The 17,314-nt window shown below is 45.2% G+C and overlaps 1 protein-coding gene across 2 annotated transcripts in view; it reads right to left on the reverse strand.

The window, feature by feature from the left end:
- Positions 1 to 79: 79 nt before the first annotated feature.
- Positions 80 to 17,314, reverse strand: part of PPP1R16B (protein phosphatase 1 regulatory subunit 16B) — a 54,345-nt gene continuing 37,110 nt past the window's right edge. Inside the window, exons 2-10 of one of the 2 annotated variants that reach the window (XM_027693914.1) lie at positions 13,522 to 13,592; positions 11,282 to 11,427; positions 9,953 to 10,056; positions 9,496 to 9,620; positions 7,762 to 7,887; positions 7,320 to 7,395; positions 6,793 to 6,922; positions 5,884 to 6,052; positions 80 to 5,293 (exon numbers count right to left, since the gene is read on the reverse strand). In XM_027693914.1, the coding sequence (XP_027549715.1) occupies positions 4,772 to 5,293; positions 5,884 to 6,052; positions 6,793 to 6,922; positions 7,320 to 7,395; positions 7,762 to 7,887; positions 9,496 to 9,620; positions 9,953 to 10,056; positions 11,282 to 11,427; positions 13,522 to 13,592 (1,469 nt within the window). In that variant the 3' untranslated portion in view covers positions 80 to 4,771. The remainder of the gene's footprint in view (positions 5,294 to 5,883; positions 6,053 to 6,792; positions 6,923 to 7,319; positions 7,396 to 7,761; positions 7,888 to 9,495; positions 9,621 to 9,952; positions 10,057 to 11,281; positions 11,428 to 13,521; positions 13,593 to 17,314) is intronic. The other variant, XM_027693913.1, reaches the window with a different exon arrangement.

Genomic DNA, 17,314 nt, shown 5'->3' on the forward strand with positions numbered 1-17,314 from the left:
GCAGAGACATTTAGCAGAGTCCCAAAACGACAACCAATTAAAAAGACCTCCGTGGCATTTTTGTATTATTAAAAGAAATTTAATATAATTTTTAAATTAAAAAATTCAATCTCTCTATTAAAGACACTGAGTCAGGTGCTAATACTGTCAGACATACCCTTTTGGCATGAGTTTTACATAAAGTTTAAGATTTTATGCATTGCTTCAATATGTTAAACCATCTTCATACTTACAGTAGCAATAAAGTCAATTCCATACAATATCAAATATCCTTTTTTTAAAAAAGTTTAAATATATTAGACTCTGATTGCCAAAATGCCATTTTATACACAAAGCTGCTAATACAATATACAGTTCTTATTTTTTTTCACATAAAATACATTTCATCAAGTTTTATTTGTACATCGTTTACTACTGATTGACAGAATTATGAGTTATTGCAGAAGGCTTGTGATCATCTGTTAATGTCCTGTACACACAGCAGCCCTGCCAAGCTGTACCAGGGTTATCCACATTCCTGCATCCACTCTCACACTGCAATCTAAAGGCTGAAGACATAGCAGTGGCAATACTAAGGCTGCATCTGCACTGTTTAAAAACCCGTATCTCCCCTTCAGCTGCAGGTGGAGATCATTGCATTGGTGTAGCTTTGGGAACAGGTATCTTGAGCAGAGTCTCCTCTACTACAGCTTCCACAGTTGAAATAAAGCAAAATATTCTAGGTTGTACTTGTGCCATGGCAGATGTTGCCTGGAGAGCCCAGTGGTACTTGAATTGTGTGAGGGGAAATGAGAAGTACATTACCAGTTTGGCCAATATGAAAACAGTAGAATAAGGGTGAAGAACAACCAGGGACAATGTTCTGTTTTACAGTCACAGGCAAAACAGAACAAAATAAGTAAATATTAGCTGTGTTCTGTCTGTAATAAGAGGCAAGACCTTGCTGCTATGAGTGTTCTGGATTCTGCCTGTAGACAACTAATACAAAGTAGTCAACATGATTTGTTAAAATAGAATGAAGACCCTGTCATTTCCTTTAGTGTATTTAGGAAGAGAGAAGTGGCGATCACGAGAGAAACTGAAAGAGCAAATAATAATGTCAAAATCTGGCATGCTGTGAACTTTTATACCCTTGCAAACAGTCTAAAGTTAAAGAACAACACTGTATAGTCACCACAAACCTTCCAGAGATGGGTTACCTTTAGCAAGCACGATAAGGCACAGAAATACCCAGGTGTAGGGAGAACACCTTCCAGCAGTTTGTCCATGGCTCACTGGAGATCAGTGCTATTGCTTTCTTGGTTTGGATAGTCCCTTTTCTATGGGATTGCTGATCTAGTTTCAGCAGAGAAGATTTGGGTAATCAGAGCTCCAAGACTGAAGCAAAAGGGCACTATACAGAAATTGTAATGCATTTAGGAGCTTGTAAGTGATTTCAATCCCACAAAATAAGACTCTGCTCAATAAACTCCAGAATTCGTTGCCTCCACTGAGTATTGCACCAAGTCATTATCACTGTTGCCCTGACATGCTCTTCTTCTTCCCTACCAGGAGTTCCTCATCCACGTGGTTCTTCAACCACGTCTGCAAGATGGCACAGAATCACATCAGCCAGAGTCAGTTCTTCCCAAAAGTGGGAAGGTTTTAAGATTCAGGAGCACCAAAGAAGTGAGACTAAGTGGGCTGAAATCGCATCACAAATCCAGGTCTGATGTCAAACAGATCCCAGCAATGGAACTTGAGCCCTTATGTAATATTTCAGTGTTGTGACTTTCTTGGTTGACAGAGACATTATTTTGAAAGACACCTTTTTTTCCATATAAAAAAATGTCTTTCAACATGGAATGTAAAGCTGCTCTCAGCAACCAGTTTGTTTGTTAGAAACAGTATGACTTCAGCACACAGGAAGATGTGGTGAGCAAAAGGGTTATTCTTGTGGAGTTCTGCTTGCAATAGACTCATCAAATCTTTGCACAGTCTGAACAATTACAACCTTTGGGTTACTGCCCTTTAAAAGACATAGATATCAAAACCCCACTGTTGTTGTAACATGGCTAAATTTTACAATAAAAGGCCTTATTCCTAGAGTGAAATACCAATGGAAGCAAAAAAGCTGTTAGTCTAAAATGAACTGGTTTCCCACAGTTTTAATGCTTTAGCAACTCTCAGTGAAAGCAAGCCTTAAACTACTTCATACCATTGCATTCCCTAATTTCCTTTTCATTTCCTTGGAGTTAGGTAGGATTCAACACACTTGATAGCACAGAATTGCTCTGAGAAGGACAAGGGCCCAACTCCTCCTTCGCTGGGAGGGAAGGCAATTCTGGGCCCAAAGTTTGCACCATTTACAACCCAGTGGAGAGCGGCACCAAAATCTGTTACAGTGAATTCAAAAATCTCATTAGGATGGATGGAGAGACAAACCTCACCACTGTGGGAGAAGAGAGGCACCTGAAAGATCATCTCCCCTATGTTCTGTAATAGCCAGGCCACACTTGGTGTTGTCACAGAAGAATTTACTCAGGGTAACCAGACGACCCACTGTTAAGCATGCACAGATACAGTAAAGTCTCTCCAGTTACCAAATCATCCTCTTTCTACTAGAGAATGACTTTAAAAATCCCTTAAAGTCAAGTACAAGAAGTATTTTCTAGTCTCATATTTAGCATATGTATTTCAATAATGGAGGAAGCCCAACTTCTCTGAATGCTTCAAACCCTGCCTTTAACAGAACTGAAGTTTTAAATGAATTGGGTCAGCTGCTGCCATATTCTTGTTTGCTCCTAAGATTGGTAAGGAAAGAAAGAGTAAACTGTCAGTCTGCTAATCACCTCACAGGTCCAGAAGTGTCTCCTGTGGTGGTGACACACAGCCACTGCTGCTGCCTTGAGAAGCCCAGAACCCTGCACTGTGATATATCCAGCCCCAGCAATGGGCTACATTTGATGGGAGCAGAGGGCAGCACTTAACAGTCACTGGCAGCCTAAGTCAACTCTTTATAGCCTGGAAAAAAGTTAAGGCTGTGAGGATTCCCACAGAGGGAATGTACATGTGAAGGGTAATATTGATGTCTAACAGCTGCCAGATAAAAAGAAGATGGGTGGAAGCTGCATTTGCTATTGCTTGGCTGAAGTACAAGTACACGAACTGGATTGAATCCACTGACAGCCTGCAGAGACCCAAACAGGTTTATATCTTCAGAGTCTGGAATTTAGGCTGCCCAAGAAGACAAATATTCATGCAGGCAAAGAGTTACACGTGCAACAGCCCCTCTGTGCAGAAAAGAGGTTGAAGATTTAGAGTTACTGCTGTAGATACAACTGAGCTGTGGCCAGTTCCTCGGAGCTGTGTCCCATGGGGCACTCTCCTCTCACCTCCTCCAGGTACACAAAGCCTGAACTTGCTGAGAAGTCCATGCTAGTGTTTCCCAGGTGGTCTCTCAGAGCTCACGTGGACTGCACCAAAACAGTGTTGTGTGCCAGCGGCTCCACAGCAGAGAGCCTTTGCTAAGCACTGCATGGTGCAAGGCAACTCCTTGAGACAGAGGCATTTAAACCTTCTGCTGACAGCTGCTAACCACTGTTGGTGGGAGTGGTTTCAGTATGGGAGCTGGAAAACAGACCAAAAAAATCTCCTGTCCTGCTGCAACATTGAACTACCATAGCAATGGTTTAACAGTTATTTATGAGCCAAAGACTGCAGGTTAATGCAAGTGTCATCACACCTATGGGATTAGAAATGCTTTCATGGTGTTTCTAGATTAGTGTTGACAAGCCTTTCCTCCTCACCCCTCCTGAGCCCTGTGGTTCTGGAAATCCAGAAAAAAATCAGATTGCAAAGCATACTGCCCCTAGTATCTGTGTTGAGCACATAGAGTAAACAAACAGAATCAATAGGAAAGTGAGATCAACAAAAGTCTTTTCAGTTTTAACAAATTAAGAGTCTAAATAGTACAAATAAGGGTTTTTTTAATTACTTATCCCAGTATAGACCTTTGCCAGTATTTTATTGCAGTAAAATTCTATTGCCAGGGCCCCTTATTGCAACATCGGTTTTAAAGCCTACTGAGTGAAGCCTGTTCCAGGAAAAGTTCTGCTTCAAACCTGAAGGCAGCCTGCAGTGATGAGCTGATACGAGCAGAACAGGACCCAGCCAGCGCACAGTTCTTGATGGTGAGCTGTCACTGCAAGGAGATAACACCTTGCAAACTTCCTAAGCACAGCATCTACACCTCCTTGTTGCTGAGGTCCAGGAAGTGCTGGATCTAGCTGAATGGAAAACAGCTCTGTCCACGCTTGCAAACCCCATGTGGGGGTTGACCTCCCCTCCAAGGTATGTGCAGCACCCGAGGGTGAAAATGCAGGTCTGAACTGTCACCTTCCAGCCCCTTGGTGACTTGCAGCAAGAGGCTCAGATGCAAAGATTTTAATCCAGATCCTTTCTTTGTTCCAAGGCATCTCATGACTTCCCAAGGATGGGGAGGCAGTGCACGATACCTTTTCCCCCAGGGAGCAAGATGAGGGAGACTCTTTTTACATCATATTGATGTGCATCCCTTCCTCTCCTAAAAGCCTTGCTCCACCTGCATTACTCATTCAGCTGCAATGTAAGTAATTGGCAGGGTAAAGTACAATTCAGGATGAACGAGGCTGCCACAGTCAGGATGTCCACAACTAAATTCTCCCTTTGGAACGCAAACACCCTGGCAGCTGAGATAGATCCAACCAGCCCACTTACATCTTGTTTTCTCTGGGGCGAGACACAGACAAGACTAGGAAATTCTGCAGCATCCGTGCACCTTCTCTTCCATTTCCTCCATGGGAGCTTTGAATTTCAAGAGGGGCGGATCGCCACTGGACACTGTGTAATACACTGAGGTCCCGTTTGAGCTGTAGGGAGAAGTCCTGGATTCGATTAAGTGCGACTTGGCCTCACCCACGTTCTCAGCAACTCCTGCCATGCCACTGCTGAAGTGGGTGCTGAGGAAAGGGTGCTGGAGGAGTTTGGCTGCAGCCCGCTGCCTCTTCAGTTCTGAGAGCGTTTGGTGGTTGTGCTCCTTGTAGGTGCCCCAGAACTGCTGGGTGTCGGGGAGCCCAGGGCTGCCGTAGGGCAGCACGTGGCCAGGGTTACTGCTGGGCTCAGCGTGCATGCTCCAAATGTCCCCGTTGGAAAAGGTGTACTGGTAAGGGCTGGCAGATGCCATGAGTCCATTCTGGAGTGGGATCTCAGTGTCACACTGGGTGCTTTTGTTTGCTAACTCCGGAAGGAGGGAGGAGTTCTCTAGCACTGAGTTCTGGAACAAGAAGACATGAAAGAAGAGCATCTTCCACTGTCCCCCATAGCAGGGTTTATCCCTGTGACAACTTCCTAAGCCTACTCCCATTCAGCCTTTCGACCAGACAGGTACTGCAGCACAAACACTGAATTCACCCACTAACAGGACCCTATAAAGCTGCGAGCCCTAACCAGGTACACGGAACATTAAGTCAGAAGGACTCACAAAAGAAATAACAAATAGATAAGCATATTATTATAATATGATAGTAACTGAATTGAAACAGGTAACTGCAAAGCAACTTTACAATTCTTTTGTGATTACCACTTTTAGCTGTAAAGAGAAATGCACACACTGTCTTTTCAGAATCTCTGGTTCACTAGGACCTTATCTCAAAACTATTTATGCAGCTGTAAATCCAAAACAGCCTTTCCACTAGAGAGGGTTATCCCAGTTTATGTCAAATGAGAATTAGGTCTTTTGCTTACATCTGATGAATGAGGTCTACAAATTTTTTAGCCACCTTCAACCCCAGGGCACCCACTGCTGCTGAACCTGCACTACCAGCCCCCCTCAGTGACTCCCATAATAGAGAAGAGATTCCTTACAGGGTCTGTATTCTCCTGGTCAGACCGAGTCTCCCCAATTTCTCCAATGAAACCCGAGTTTCTTCCTTCTTCTGCTGCCCCCAGCTGCTGCCAAACGATGGCCTCTTTCTCACACTCCTTCCTGTAAAGGTTTGTTCGGTCCGAAAGACTGGCCCTCCTCACCACCTTCCTGTGGGACAGGGACAAAGGGCATCAAAGCTGTGAGCAGGACATGACAATTCCCCTAACCCTATAATCCTTCTCACCTCTGCCTCACACTTCACAGCCTCTCCCTCTGGAATGGAACATGAATTTAACTTCCTGGCACCCACACAAAGCAAAGGCACTGGTGTGGATATTAAAGGTGGGAGGAATTTTAAGGAGTTTTAAAGCAGCACTGCAGATCTGCATGAAAGCTCATACAGCTCAATGAACGATCTACTCTGCAACCAGTGGAGTAAAAATATAGAGGAATGGCCCATGGGCTGTTTAGGGAGTTTTGTGGTCTGCAGGACTGCTTCAGTGTCTAGTAAATGTTTTATAAAGACCTGTGCAAACTGTATCTGGGCACAGTATCTTGGCCATGCCATTTTATTGTTGAGAAGCTCAAGTTAATCCACTTGAAGCACTGACTGTCCAACACCAGTCCCAGTGGTTTAATAGGATAAATTCTCACCACTTGGTCCTCTGCTCAGAGTAGTTATTACACCACAACAGTGCAAAGCCATTTCCCCCCCAAGAAATAGCCTCTCTTTCTAGTAAAACAACCACATTTCAAGGGAGCTCTGCTTTGAGCAACCAAAGTCAGCTTCTGCCTCTCAGAGTCTGTTCAGAAAGGACAGATGGGGTCCTGCACACCCACCACAGGGTGCTCTGCAACCAGCCCTGGGTGGCCAAGCCAACACACACTGCAGGAAGGGCACAACTCACCCCCGGCTGCCCGTGCTGGAGGTCCTTCGACTCAGGGAGGATTTATGTCTCATCTGAGACTTCATGATCACATCGTGTTTGTGTTTCAACTCCAGAAGCAACACTTTGAATTCCTCCTCTTCACACAGATCTATGGCACACACAGACCAAGCCCTTAATGAGACAGTTCCCATGTGGTACCATTGACACCGTGTTACTAACTGTGCCTTCCTGGTTAAGACACCCATGTCTTACAGTTGTACTCAGCAGGGAGACTCCCAAGCACAGCTTCAGAGGGATAACACGAATGGAAACACACAGGAGAAAGACTTGGTGCTTGAGAAATGCCTTCTTCCTTGTTTTTATGTGCAGGAAGAAACACTTTGAGAAGCAGTAAAGCAAGAGCTTCAAAACTTCAGTCCCAGTTACAGTAACTGAAACTTTGATTCTAAAGACACTTAAGAAATTACGTTAATGCTTCTGAAGGCACCATGTGAAGACTCCAGCCATTTCTTAGGCATTTCTTTTTTTAAGCTTAGTAAACTCACCTATTGGCATCTCATCCAAAGATGTTCTGGCACTCAAACTAGCCCCATGGGACACAAGTAACTCAGCCATCTGCATCTAAAGAATGGAAAGAGAGAAAGTCAAGTTGACAGAGCTATTTTAGGCAATTTAGGCTTTCCTTCCCAAAGCTGAAAAGTTGGAATAAGATCAGAAGCAATGGCCTGTGTGCTCAACTTGCCTCAAATTATTCTGGTATGTGTGTGATCTTAAACAATGTTCCTACCATTCACCTGCGCAGACAGACATACTCCGTCTGAACTTCCTCAGCAACCAGTTCTTTTTGGAACCCAAAGGACCTCCTCTGATGCTGTCCAGAGAGCCCAGCCCCAGCAGAGATTTCTTCCATTTGCAGAGTACTACACAATTCGTCCAGGCAGAAAGAAATGTCACCCTCATACGTGACACTTGCAGCGCAATCATTACCTGTCCCCAGAAAGCAGCAGCGTGAAGAGGTTCCCAGCCGTCCCAGTCCTTGACGTCCAGGCTCGCCCCCTGGTCAAGAAGGACTTCAGCTGCATGCAGATAACCATTGGCTGCAGCTATATGCAGCTAGGAGATAAGGAACAGAACATGAACCACCTGCAAGGATCATGGCTGGCTTTATAGACCAAGTTTCAGTGGATTTTCTTGAATAATGTTTGAGCCTAGAGCTGAACAGGCAGCACATTTCACATTTAGCAGGTGCTACCAGGTCAAAAGCAGGTTGTTCTTGTTACTAAAACTCAGTATTACCTGCATGTAATTCTGTTTGGAGAGGAAACTGCTCAATATTTCTTAAAATAACTTACCTCTATGGGTTAGAAAAATTAAGTTTTCACATTTTAAATCAAAGGCTTTTAAGTGTTTCCTAATCTACAGAGGAACAGAACAATCAAAATGCAAGCCTGCAATGGAGAACATCATCCACCCTGCATTTCTCATGCCAAGAGAATGTCTCCTCTTCCCCACTGAAGTGCTGTGGATGTGATTTTTTGATCAAATTTACAGCCTGCCTTAGTCAGGACTCTCTCCGTGTGATTGCACTTCCACTCGCCATTATTACTTTCACCACTTGAAAATCAAAAACATTTTAAAACTTTGCTACTTTTAGTTAAGGGAATATGATTTTTCAGGTATTGGCTTCCAACTACAGCCACCACTTTGGAGACATCAGTAACAGTCTCCTTTAGTCCCCCAACTTAATGTCTCTGAAGATTTTCATATTTGCCATCTGCTGTTGCATGTCTGAGCTAAACACTGACCTATGCACTGGTCTGAAGGGATTAACTGCACCCAAAGATCCTCCTATTTCAACTGTGCTGAAAAGAAGAATTAAAGCTTATTTTCAAAAAATTTCCATGTGGATTCCACCACACAAAGTTAAACCCTTATCTGGAAATAAATTCTGATGCTTTTTGGCAACTCAATTAATTTCTACATAAATTTTATGCCACTTAGTCATACCTTCTCCTTCTAGAGGTCACATGAATTAGCAGGGAATCACCTGGGGGTGATACAAAAGGGGAAGGCAAGAAGTCTGATTAAATTTATGTATATCATCCTTGTTAAAGGGAAAAAGGTGTTGAAAAAATAAGCTGCAATAAAAGCTTCAGTCATCCAAGGTTATCTTGGAGGGAGCCTGCCCTCCTCTTACGCTTCTGGTGTATGCTAAAGGTGACATTTAGATTAAGAAACCTGAATGCCACAGTGTGGTCATCAAACAAATGAACCAAGTGCTTGTATATCAGTTATGTCCAGACCCAAGCATCAAACGACCAAGGTTGTATGAAACCCAACACATATGACCTCATTATTGAATTTCCCCTAAGCTGGGACTCCTTGTGAGCCAGATGCTTTGCAAAGCAGAAAGCAGGCAGAAGGTCTCCAGAGTTCCCAACACCAGATCCTGCTCCCATGAAAACCAGAGGACTCTCACGCCTCTTCTATGGGAGTCTGATCGACCTACAAGACTAGTGAGAAGCAAGAGGTCACTGGGAGGTCTTTCAGTCCCAGTTCCCTGGAGGTTAGCAGATGTTTGTGTTCTGCAATTCCTCACTGTGAGATTTCTCCTCTCAGTGACTTGTACATGTTGATTTTGTATAACTCCTGCCCCAGGGCAGATTTCATAACCTCTGGGCTGAATGAAGGCAAAACTGAAGCTGCTGCAGTTTCACTCACCAGCGTAGCACCTTGGGCATCAGTCCTGTTCAGGTCTTGTCCAGTCGCAAGTATGTCATGAATGTCACAGATCATGACCTGCTCTGGAGCAGCACGCATCTCATTGATCCTTTCCTGTGTAATCCCTGTTAAAATTCCAGTTAGAGGACAGTTGGAAAGGGTTTTTTTTCTCCACTTCTTGAGTAAAATCAGACTTATGATCCTGGTTGATATAACCTCACACCCTTTTCAGAGGATATGTAGCTGAGGGGACCTGTCTGCTGTCCTTCACCCTCATGATCTTCAGGAATCAGAGTAACTAGACTCTGAGTCTAGTTCCAAGAGTCAGGTTCCAAGAAATTATGCCAGCAGCAGCTCTCTGCTTTTCTCCAGAGGCCAGTCAAGAGCTGATAAACAAGGTAATTTTTAGTACCACATTGACCCGGTTTTGTATTTTACGTGAACTCAATCTCCTTACCTTGATAGGCCATGCAAGTCTCAATGACATCCAAAGTTGGCTCATCTTCACAGAGGTCATACGGCATGTTGCCATCTGCATTTACTGCCAACAAGTCTGCCCCACTGCAAGAGAAAACCCAGTTACAGGAGAAAAGATCTCACACATCCTAGAGCAGGCAGTGCCAAACACTGGGATAAATGCTTAGGAAAAACTGACCGGGGTTTAAGAGTCGTCCAAATGCCACCAAGATACACATGAGATAAGAAAGATTTGAAGCAAAGCTAAGGAGCTATGAATGGGGAAGATTAATTCCAGAAGTGGATGAAAGGCAGCACACTACACCTCCTTCATGGGTCAGTAATGCACTATGTTGGTCCACATCTGCTCCATTTTTATTCCCCCACCCAAAAATTTCCTAACCCAAGTGGGACCATCCTTCAAGGGATGTCCAACTGCATCCTCTTCTCTCCTTCACTATACAGCCAAAGAAGGGTCAAATTTTCAACACTCATCTCCCAGATGACAGTACCACAGGGAGAAGTCGTCCTCCCTGAGAGAGAAGCAGCAAGGCAGCAAGTTAACACTTCAAAGCACTGTCACTCTGGGAAATGGAGGAGAGGGCTCCATACAGAGCCAGAACTATCTGTTCCAGGTAAGATTCACAGCAGGTGCTCACCAAATGGCACAACTCAAAACACACCTGACTTCCTCCACCTTGCTGGTAAGTCCAGAAAAGACCTGAGATTTAGGGCAAACACTTGAGCTTTAGAGCCTTGGTGAAATCAAGTGGAAGGTCCAGTGCAAGCACCTGTGCCACCACTGGGGAACGAACGCACTACAGGAAGCAAACTGGTTATTAATTAAGACCCAGTGAGACAGGTCACAAAGTTCACCCAGGTATTAGAACTATACAAGCACGCTGCTGCCCTCCTGCAGCTGTGTCTCCTTGACTGGGGCTGGAAGATCTGAAGTAGTGTTTAAGGGCTTCAAGAGGTGGACCCTGGCTGGCTGCTCCTATTTCTACCCACCCAGCAACCATGGTTCCACAAGCACACACAGGCACACCAGAATATGGGCAAAAAGCAGCAAATTTTGGCCCAGTCTCCAGAAAATTCATGAAACTGAGCCAAGCCACCTAGGGTTTTATTCTGCCTCCTCAGCCTTTCTGCTCTTCCTCCTCCACCCCCTTCTCCCCCAAGCAGGAAGGAGTCTCACAAATAGCCTGAAAGCAGGGAATAATCACCACCCCTGCAACCTCCAAGGTACTGAACAGTCTCGGTTTCCATCCACAAGAAGCTGTGGGTAGAATCAGATCTGCAGAAAGGACAGAGACAAAAAGCCACCTACTGCTGGATGAGGATCTTCACCAGGTTGATATGACCACATGTAGCTGCTGCGTGCAATGGAGTCCACAGCTCATTGTCCTTGGCATTGACATTGGCTCCATGGTTGAGGAGAAGTTTGACTATGTCTTCATAGTTGTCTATGCAGCACTGGTGAGGAAGAGATACAGACAGATTGGATTTTTTAGACTTTGGGAAGATGAGGGCTTATACCTGCTCAACTGTAAAATAATAAAGGGTACCTGGATGTGGAGACCTACTTTATCCTGCACTGTTTAGCAACAAGCAACTCCAACAGAGTTAAATAGCAGCAGGTCAGAAAGGCACCGTGCAGAACACCTACACTGGGCAGACCAGAGGTCACTGGTGTCTTACAGGGCCTTCTGGTGTGGGGGCAGAACCAGCAGGGAATAACAGCAAATATGCTCACAGCTTCTGTTCCACTGGGTCTTCCATATTCAAGAGAAAACATAAGAGAAATTCAATGTAACCAGTTTAACCACATACCAAGGGATGAGCTGACAAGTTGACATTCCCTTTTCTTAGGGAAAATCCCACACACTGGCATGTGATTAGTAAAAGTCTTCTCAACAGTTCACCACTACCTACCTCAGTTATCTGAGGACGTGCAAATTGGATTCCTAGAATTATGAGCTACTTCACAGGGCACCTTTCATTTCCTGAGAAAGATCAACATTCTCCCTGCATTTACAGCATAGTCCCAGAGGCAGCCAGCAAGAAAAGCCTCAACCTCTTTCCTTTGGAGAAGGTGGAATTTGCTCTTTGATCCACCTTGTGCTCACATCTTGACATGAATGTGCATGTGATCAAGACACTCAGAATTCACATAAGATTCATTCCTGTGCAAGAAGCCTGTTTGTGGTCTGTGTGTTACTGCTGACCCACGCAGGAAGACTCACAGCTCAGCACACACTAATGGGGCTGAATTCCAACCCACAACAAGCATTTTAGCAACTGAGTGACAAGGATCCTTTATGTATTTCTGTTTCTGTTCACTATTTGTACATGGAAGTGAGGTTAAAATCGTTCCTGTCACACAGCAAAGTTACCACAGAAGTGTAATTGAGCCCTTCACTGGAAGCCACTGGTACTGGGCAATACTGTTTGCTTAGGGGCTTCTCTCTGTTCAGGGATTAACTCTACTGGATGTAAAGCTCCCACCTTAACTCCCAAATGCACCTTTACAATAACTAATCCTTGAGTGGGCAAGATGGGATTCTCCATGGCTTCAGTACCCAGCTGGGAAAGCAAAGAGGCTGTCAGCATGTCTCTGTGTGCAGGGTAACATCTCTTTGGAGAGGTGCTGCTGGTAGTGGTGGGGACCTTCTGTTCTTGTTGGAGCTAGTTTGCATTTTTAAACAAACACCTCATCTGGCTTTGAAGAGAGCAGGCAACTTGCAAAAGAATCCAAAATCCCAAGTCAGCGGAAGCATTTACAGAGGCACTAATGGCGAAAAACCCCTCAGTGTCTGTTCCAGAAAAAACCCTGAGTGTCTGTTCCAGAAAAATCCCTGAGTGTCTGTTCCAGAAAAATCCCTGAGTGTCTGTTCCCGAAAAACCCCTGAGTGTCTGTTCCAGAAAAACCCCTGAGTGTCTGTGCCACCCTCGGAGCTCGTGTGACAACCACACCACTGTTGTTCCCTGCGGTGGAGGCGGCAGCTGCCAGGCACGGCCAGTCCCACGGGCCTTGGGAAGAATAGAAAAACCCTTATGGGATCAGCTCAGAGGCTTTGAGGAAGGACACAGACTTGCACATCACTATTGCAAATCTGTACTTTAGTGGTGAAGTCCGTGAGCCTGCAGTGAGCAGCAGCAGGCTCTTCAAGTGCCCTGTGCATCATTTATTTAAACTACTTTCAAAACTTGCAGATTGACAAAGTCTCTAAACTTGAGTTAATCTGCTTTAAGAGTTTACAGCCCACTTCTACAAAGATTAAAGGGTGGGAGAAATATTGTTCACGTCTGAAGTCCAGCCCCGATTCCCGAGCTCTTCTTATCACTGAACAAAGTCTGGGATACAGAAAGAGAAGGGTTTGATCTCAGTTTGCTCCCCAAGAAACTGGATTACCAGCACAACATAGTGAAGTTTCACTGCTTTAACTGAGCAAAAAAATGAAATAGAGGAGGTCTGTCTGTTTAACTTGGACAGGTCTGCTCAGAGGGCAGCAGGAAGAGCCGATGGTGTGGAGCAGCAGGGAGCTGTGACCTCCTCCCACACCTCACCTGATGCAGGGCAGTTAATCCATCCTCATTGCACAGGTCAGGGCTGATGTTGCTCTTCAGCAAGTAACATACTGTAAGGGAAGGAAGAGAGGAGTCAGAGCAGTAATCCTAACACACCTCTTGCTCTCAGCCAACCCATCAGGGTGTTCCAGTGTGGGCAGAGTTCCAGGAGACACAAGCCCAACACTGGCCTGTCACCACAGTGCCAGTGAGACAAGAGCCTTTTTGGATTTATCCAGCAGAGAGCACCAGCATACAATTTTCCCCCAACTTCCTTCCATAGGAGACTGAATACACCTATCATTTTCATACAGTAGTGCTGGAACAATCTCCATTTTTACCTTGTGCTTTGCAACCTCTGCACTCTGCAGCCCAGGAGATCTCAAAGGCAAGTGGGGATTTTGGGGTCCTGAGTTACAGCCGTAGAAGAGATTCCTCTCACTGTGAGAGGGATTAGGTCTTGCCTCAAGAAGTTATCTACCCATGCTGACAAACCAAATACATTCAGGGCCTCGTCACATCTAAATACACCACGGTTGCTTTGGACACTTCACTTGAGCTGTTGGGTGTTTGGAGAAAGCTTCCCAGAGGCTTTATTTTTCAACTGCTGCTTTGGGGGGAAAGGATAAGATTTATTCCATTAAAATGCAAATTTCTGAAACACATGAAAAGTTGTTAGCCCTTAGGTGAAAAATAAAGTTTGCTCTGAGGTACAGATCTTGCACAGGGCAATAGCAACAAAGCTGGCAGAGGATATAAATTAATTGCAATGCCAGAAACTCTTCAAATTCAACACTGCTGACAGACCTTGATCCATACCCATCTTTTGTTGTTTACTTGCTCATTCCCTGCTTTTTCTCCAGAGAATTCACTATCTAATGCTTTTCCTACCTCAAATGTCACTGACAGCACAAGCACAAGCCAGAGGTTCATAATCACATCCCTAGGGCCAGAGTAGCAACAGATATTCATGTCATATCTTATTTGATGGCAGGGATGCAAGCACTGAGTGAAACCAGAGCTGCAAAATAAGGAACACTGACAGAGCTAAAAGGGCAATAACCATCCCCAGAGCTGGCAATCGAAACCACTGCAAGCCTGATCACTCCAAAGCATCCTGCAGCCTCTGATCCCTGTCCCACTGTCAGAGGGAGCTCTTTCCCCAGCACATCCACAGGAAACTCAATTGCAGGGCTGTCCCTGGGGACACAGCACTTCTGGCATCCAAAACACAACATGAAAAACACACCCACAATGACATCAGTGTTGATTTATGAAGCTTCATTTAAAAGATCTGGAAAACGCACTCAGAAGAAAGGCAAAACGAAACCAAAGTGAAATTTTGATTGGAAGCCACTGATCTGACATTGTCAAAAAGGAAGGCAAGACTGGAAAGTGAAATAAAACACTTGAAATCACAGAGTTGTTTCACCCACCTCAAAATGAATGCTCAGATTTACGTTTGCTGAAAATAATTTCAGGGCATTGACACCTGCTCGATGAAACTGATGCAAAAAAAGCAGAATACAGCAAAGACAAAAGTCATCCACCACCTTGGGGAGTCCAAAGCCTCTGGGTGTTTTCCAGCTCAAAGGCCAGTGCAGGAAGCCCACGCCTACACTCGCCTCACACCCCCAACACTTGCACACTTAACAGTAACAAGAGTGCTGAACTCCAGTCAATATATCCAACTCCAGTCAATATTTCCAACTCCAGTCAATATATCCAACTCAATGACTCTGCTTCTACTGCTTCTGGTCAGCCCTGAGCTCTTGCTCTTCTAATCCAAGCTGAGTGATAGGCGAGTCATTCACCAGTGGTCTGGTTGTCTCTTATTTACCTCGGATGCTCTGCCATTAGGGTTTTAATTCAATCTCAGCCAGCTAAGTGCCATTGTGTACTAATGACATGCAGCTCCATAATCATGTTTTGCCTGATTATAGAGATTGGGACAAGTAGATGCTGGCAGATTAACCTTACAAGTGCTGTCTCTCTATGGGAAAAAGCAGTAGCATAAATCCCAGCTTGTTACAGAGTATGGAGTTTTGTGTTGAAGGCACTGTGATCATGGCTTGACAGAGCTTGTAAGAGGTCCTGAAGGGTTAAGACTCAGAGAAGTATTTATCTTACCTTAAAGCAGCCCTGAGTTCTTCACTAACCCCTGCAGCAGCACCTTCCCAGTGCACCTCCCCTTGGCTCATGTCTGCCCCTGGGACAGGTCCACCATATTTCCCAGTATCTCCCAACACACTGAAGACTGACAATCACAAGACCGGGGAAGAGCACAGAAAAGTCAGAGAATGAAGCTAGATATGAGTAACAATGAGCACAGAAAAACATGGCACGAAGAAAAAAACAGACTCCTTTGCAACCAGTCCTAAGCTGAAGTTTGCATGTCAGTGTTCAGCAGGGGAGCACAGGGCTGGGCAGCAACAAGTCCTGGCTCTTTTTTCTAAAGTCAGAGTAAGGTTGCCCTCAGTATTCCTCATGCTCCAGACAACAAATCCCAACAGCTAGGTAGAACTCCAAGAACTGTGATTTCCTACTACATATGCCCCCTTTTACCCAGTGTCCCATCAAGCTCGTAGCACAATACAGTCCCCACTCCTACCCACCACCCCAGCAGCAGGGCAAGGGGTGGCAAAGAGCAGCTTCATCACCCTCTGCTCCCTCTGGGCTGCAGAGGGACATGGAGGGAGGACATGGACACCTTTCCCCACAGCCACTGCCCAGGAACGGGTCCCCCCAAGGGGCCAGGAAGAACAAATCTTCCTTTCTGGTAAACTTCAGAAGAAATGTGCATTTGTGGGGTTTCTAGCGCCTTAGGAATAGGGAAGGGGGGGCACAAATGCGACACTTTGCAGTGATGGAAGCTGGACCCTCGTGTCCAGGGCTGCGGGACTGCCACCGACCCGCTCGGCTGCTGAACACAACCCAACACGAGGGACAGGGACCTCAGCATGCAAAGTGCTTCTCCTCAAGCACTGCTGGTGCCACACATTTCACTGCAAAGCCCAACACCTCCTCCCCGCCCTCCAGGCACTACTGATGCCGTACAGGTAGAAAGCAAATGCTTCAGCTCCCAAGGACAAGGATTAATCACTCAGCACCAGCTGATCACCTTCTGTCAGCTTCCACTCGTGGAAGGACAATCCTCCCATATGCCAATTGTGTAGCTTGGAAAAAGGTCCTCTGCCAGCCCCTCTGTGAGCCCAGGCCCCTCTGAGCCTGACAGAACAGGCTTTTACAGGTCACATCATGTTCAGCAGCAGCAGCAGCCTTCACTTTAACACCATGATTAACTTCTCAGAGAGCTCACTGCTGAAAATGCTGAGCTCCGGTAACTCTGTCCTTGTTCTCACGTAGGTGGGGACAGGTGGGAGCATGGATACACTTCATTACGTGTCAAGCACAAGTTGTGGGAAGCAGTTTCAAGCGCATAGCAAATGAAGGAACGAAAATTATTACAATAGGAGCTGGGTGAGCAAATTGTTGTGAATAATTCATTGCAAATTATATTAACGGAACAATCACTCAAATGTATTTTCCATTATTCTGCTTGCTCTGCCTATAATTGAACCTCTCACATGCCAAGATGGTGTACATCCATCTTCAATTTATATTTTATCATTCACATCTGTGCTGTGTTAAATGAAAAAAGCTCCCACAACAGCTGTGAAAATACAGCCTCGGTTTTAAGTCGCACTCTATCATAGGTCCTGGGGGAGACTCAGAAAGATTCTCTTCCCCAAACACAGCAAACCCACTTCTCAGGAGCTCCCTCTCCTCCTAA

This window comes from Neopelma chrysocephalum, unplaced genomic scaffold (genome assembly GCF_003984885.1).
Source record: "Neopelma chrysocephalum unplaced genomic scaffold, ASM398488v2 Primary Assembly neopelma1_94, whole genome shotgun sequence".
NCBI lineage: Eukaryota > Metazoa > Chordata > Aves > Passeriformes > Pipridae > Neopelma > Neopelma chrysocephalum.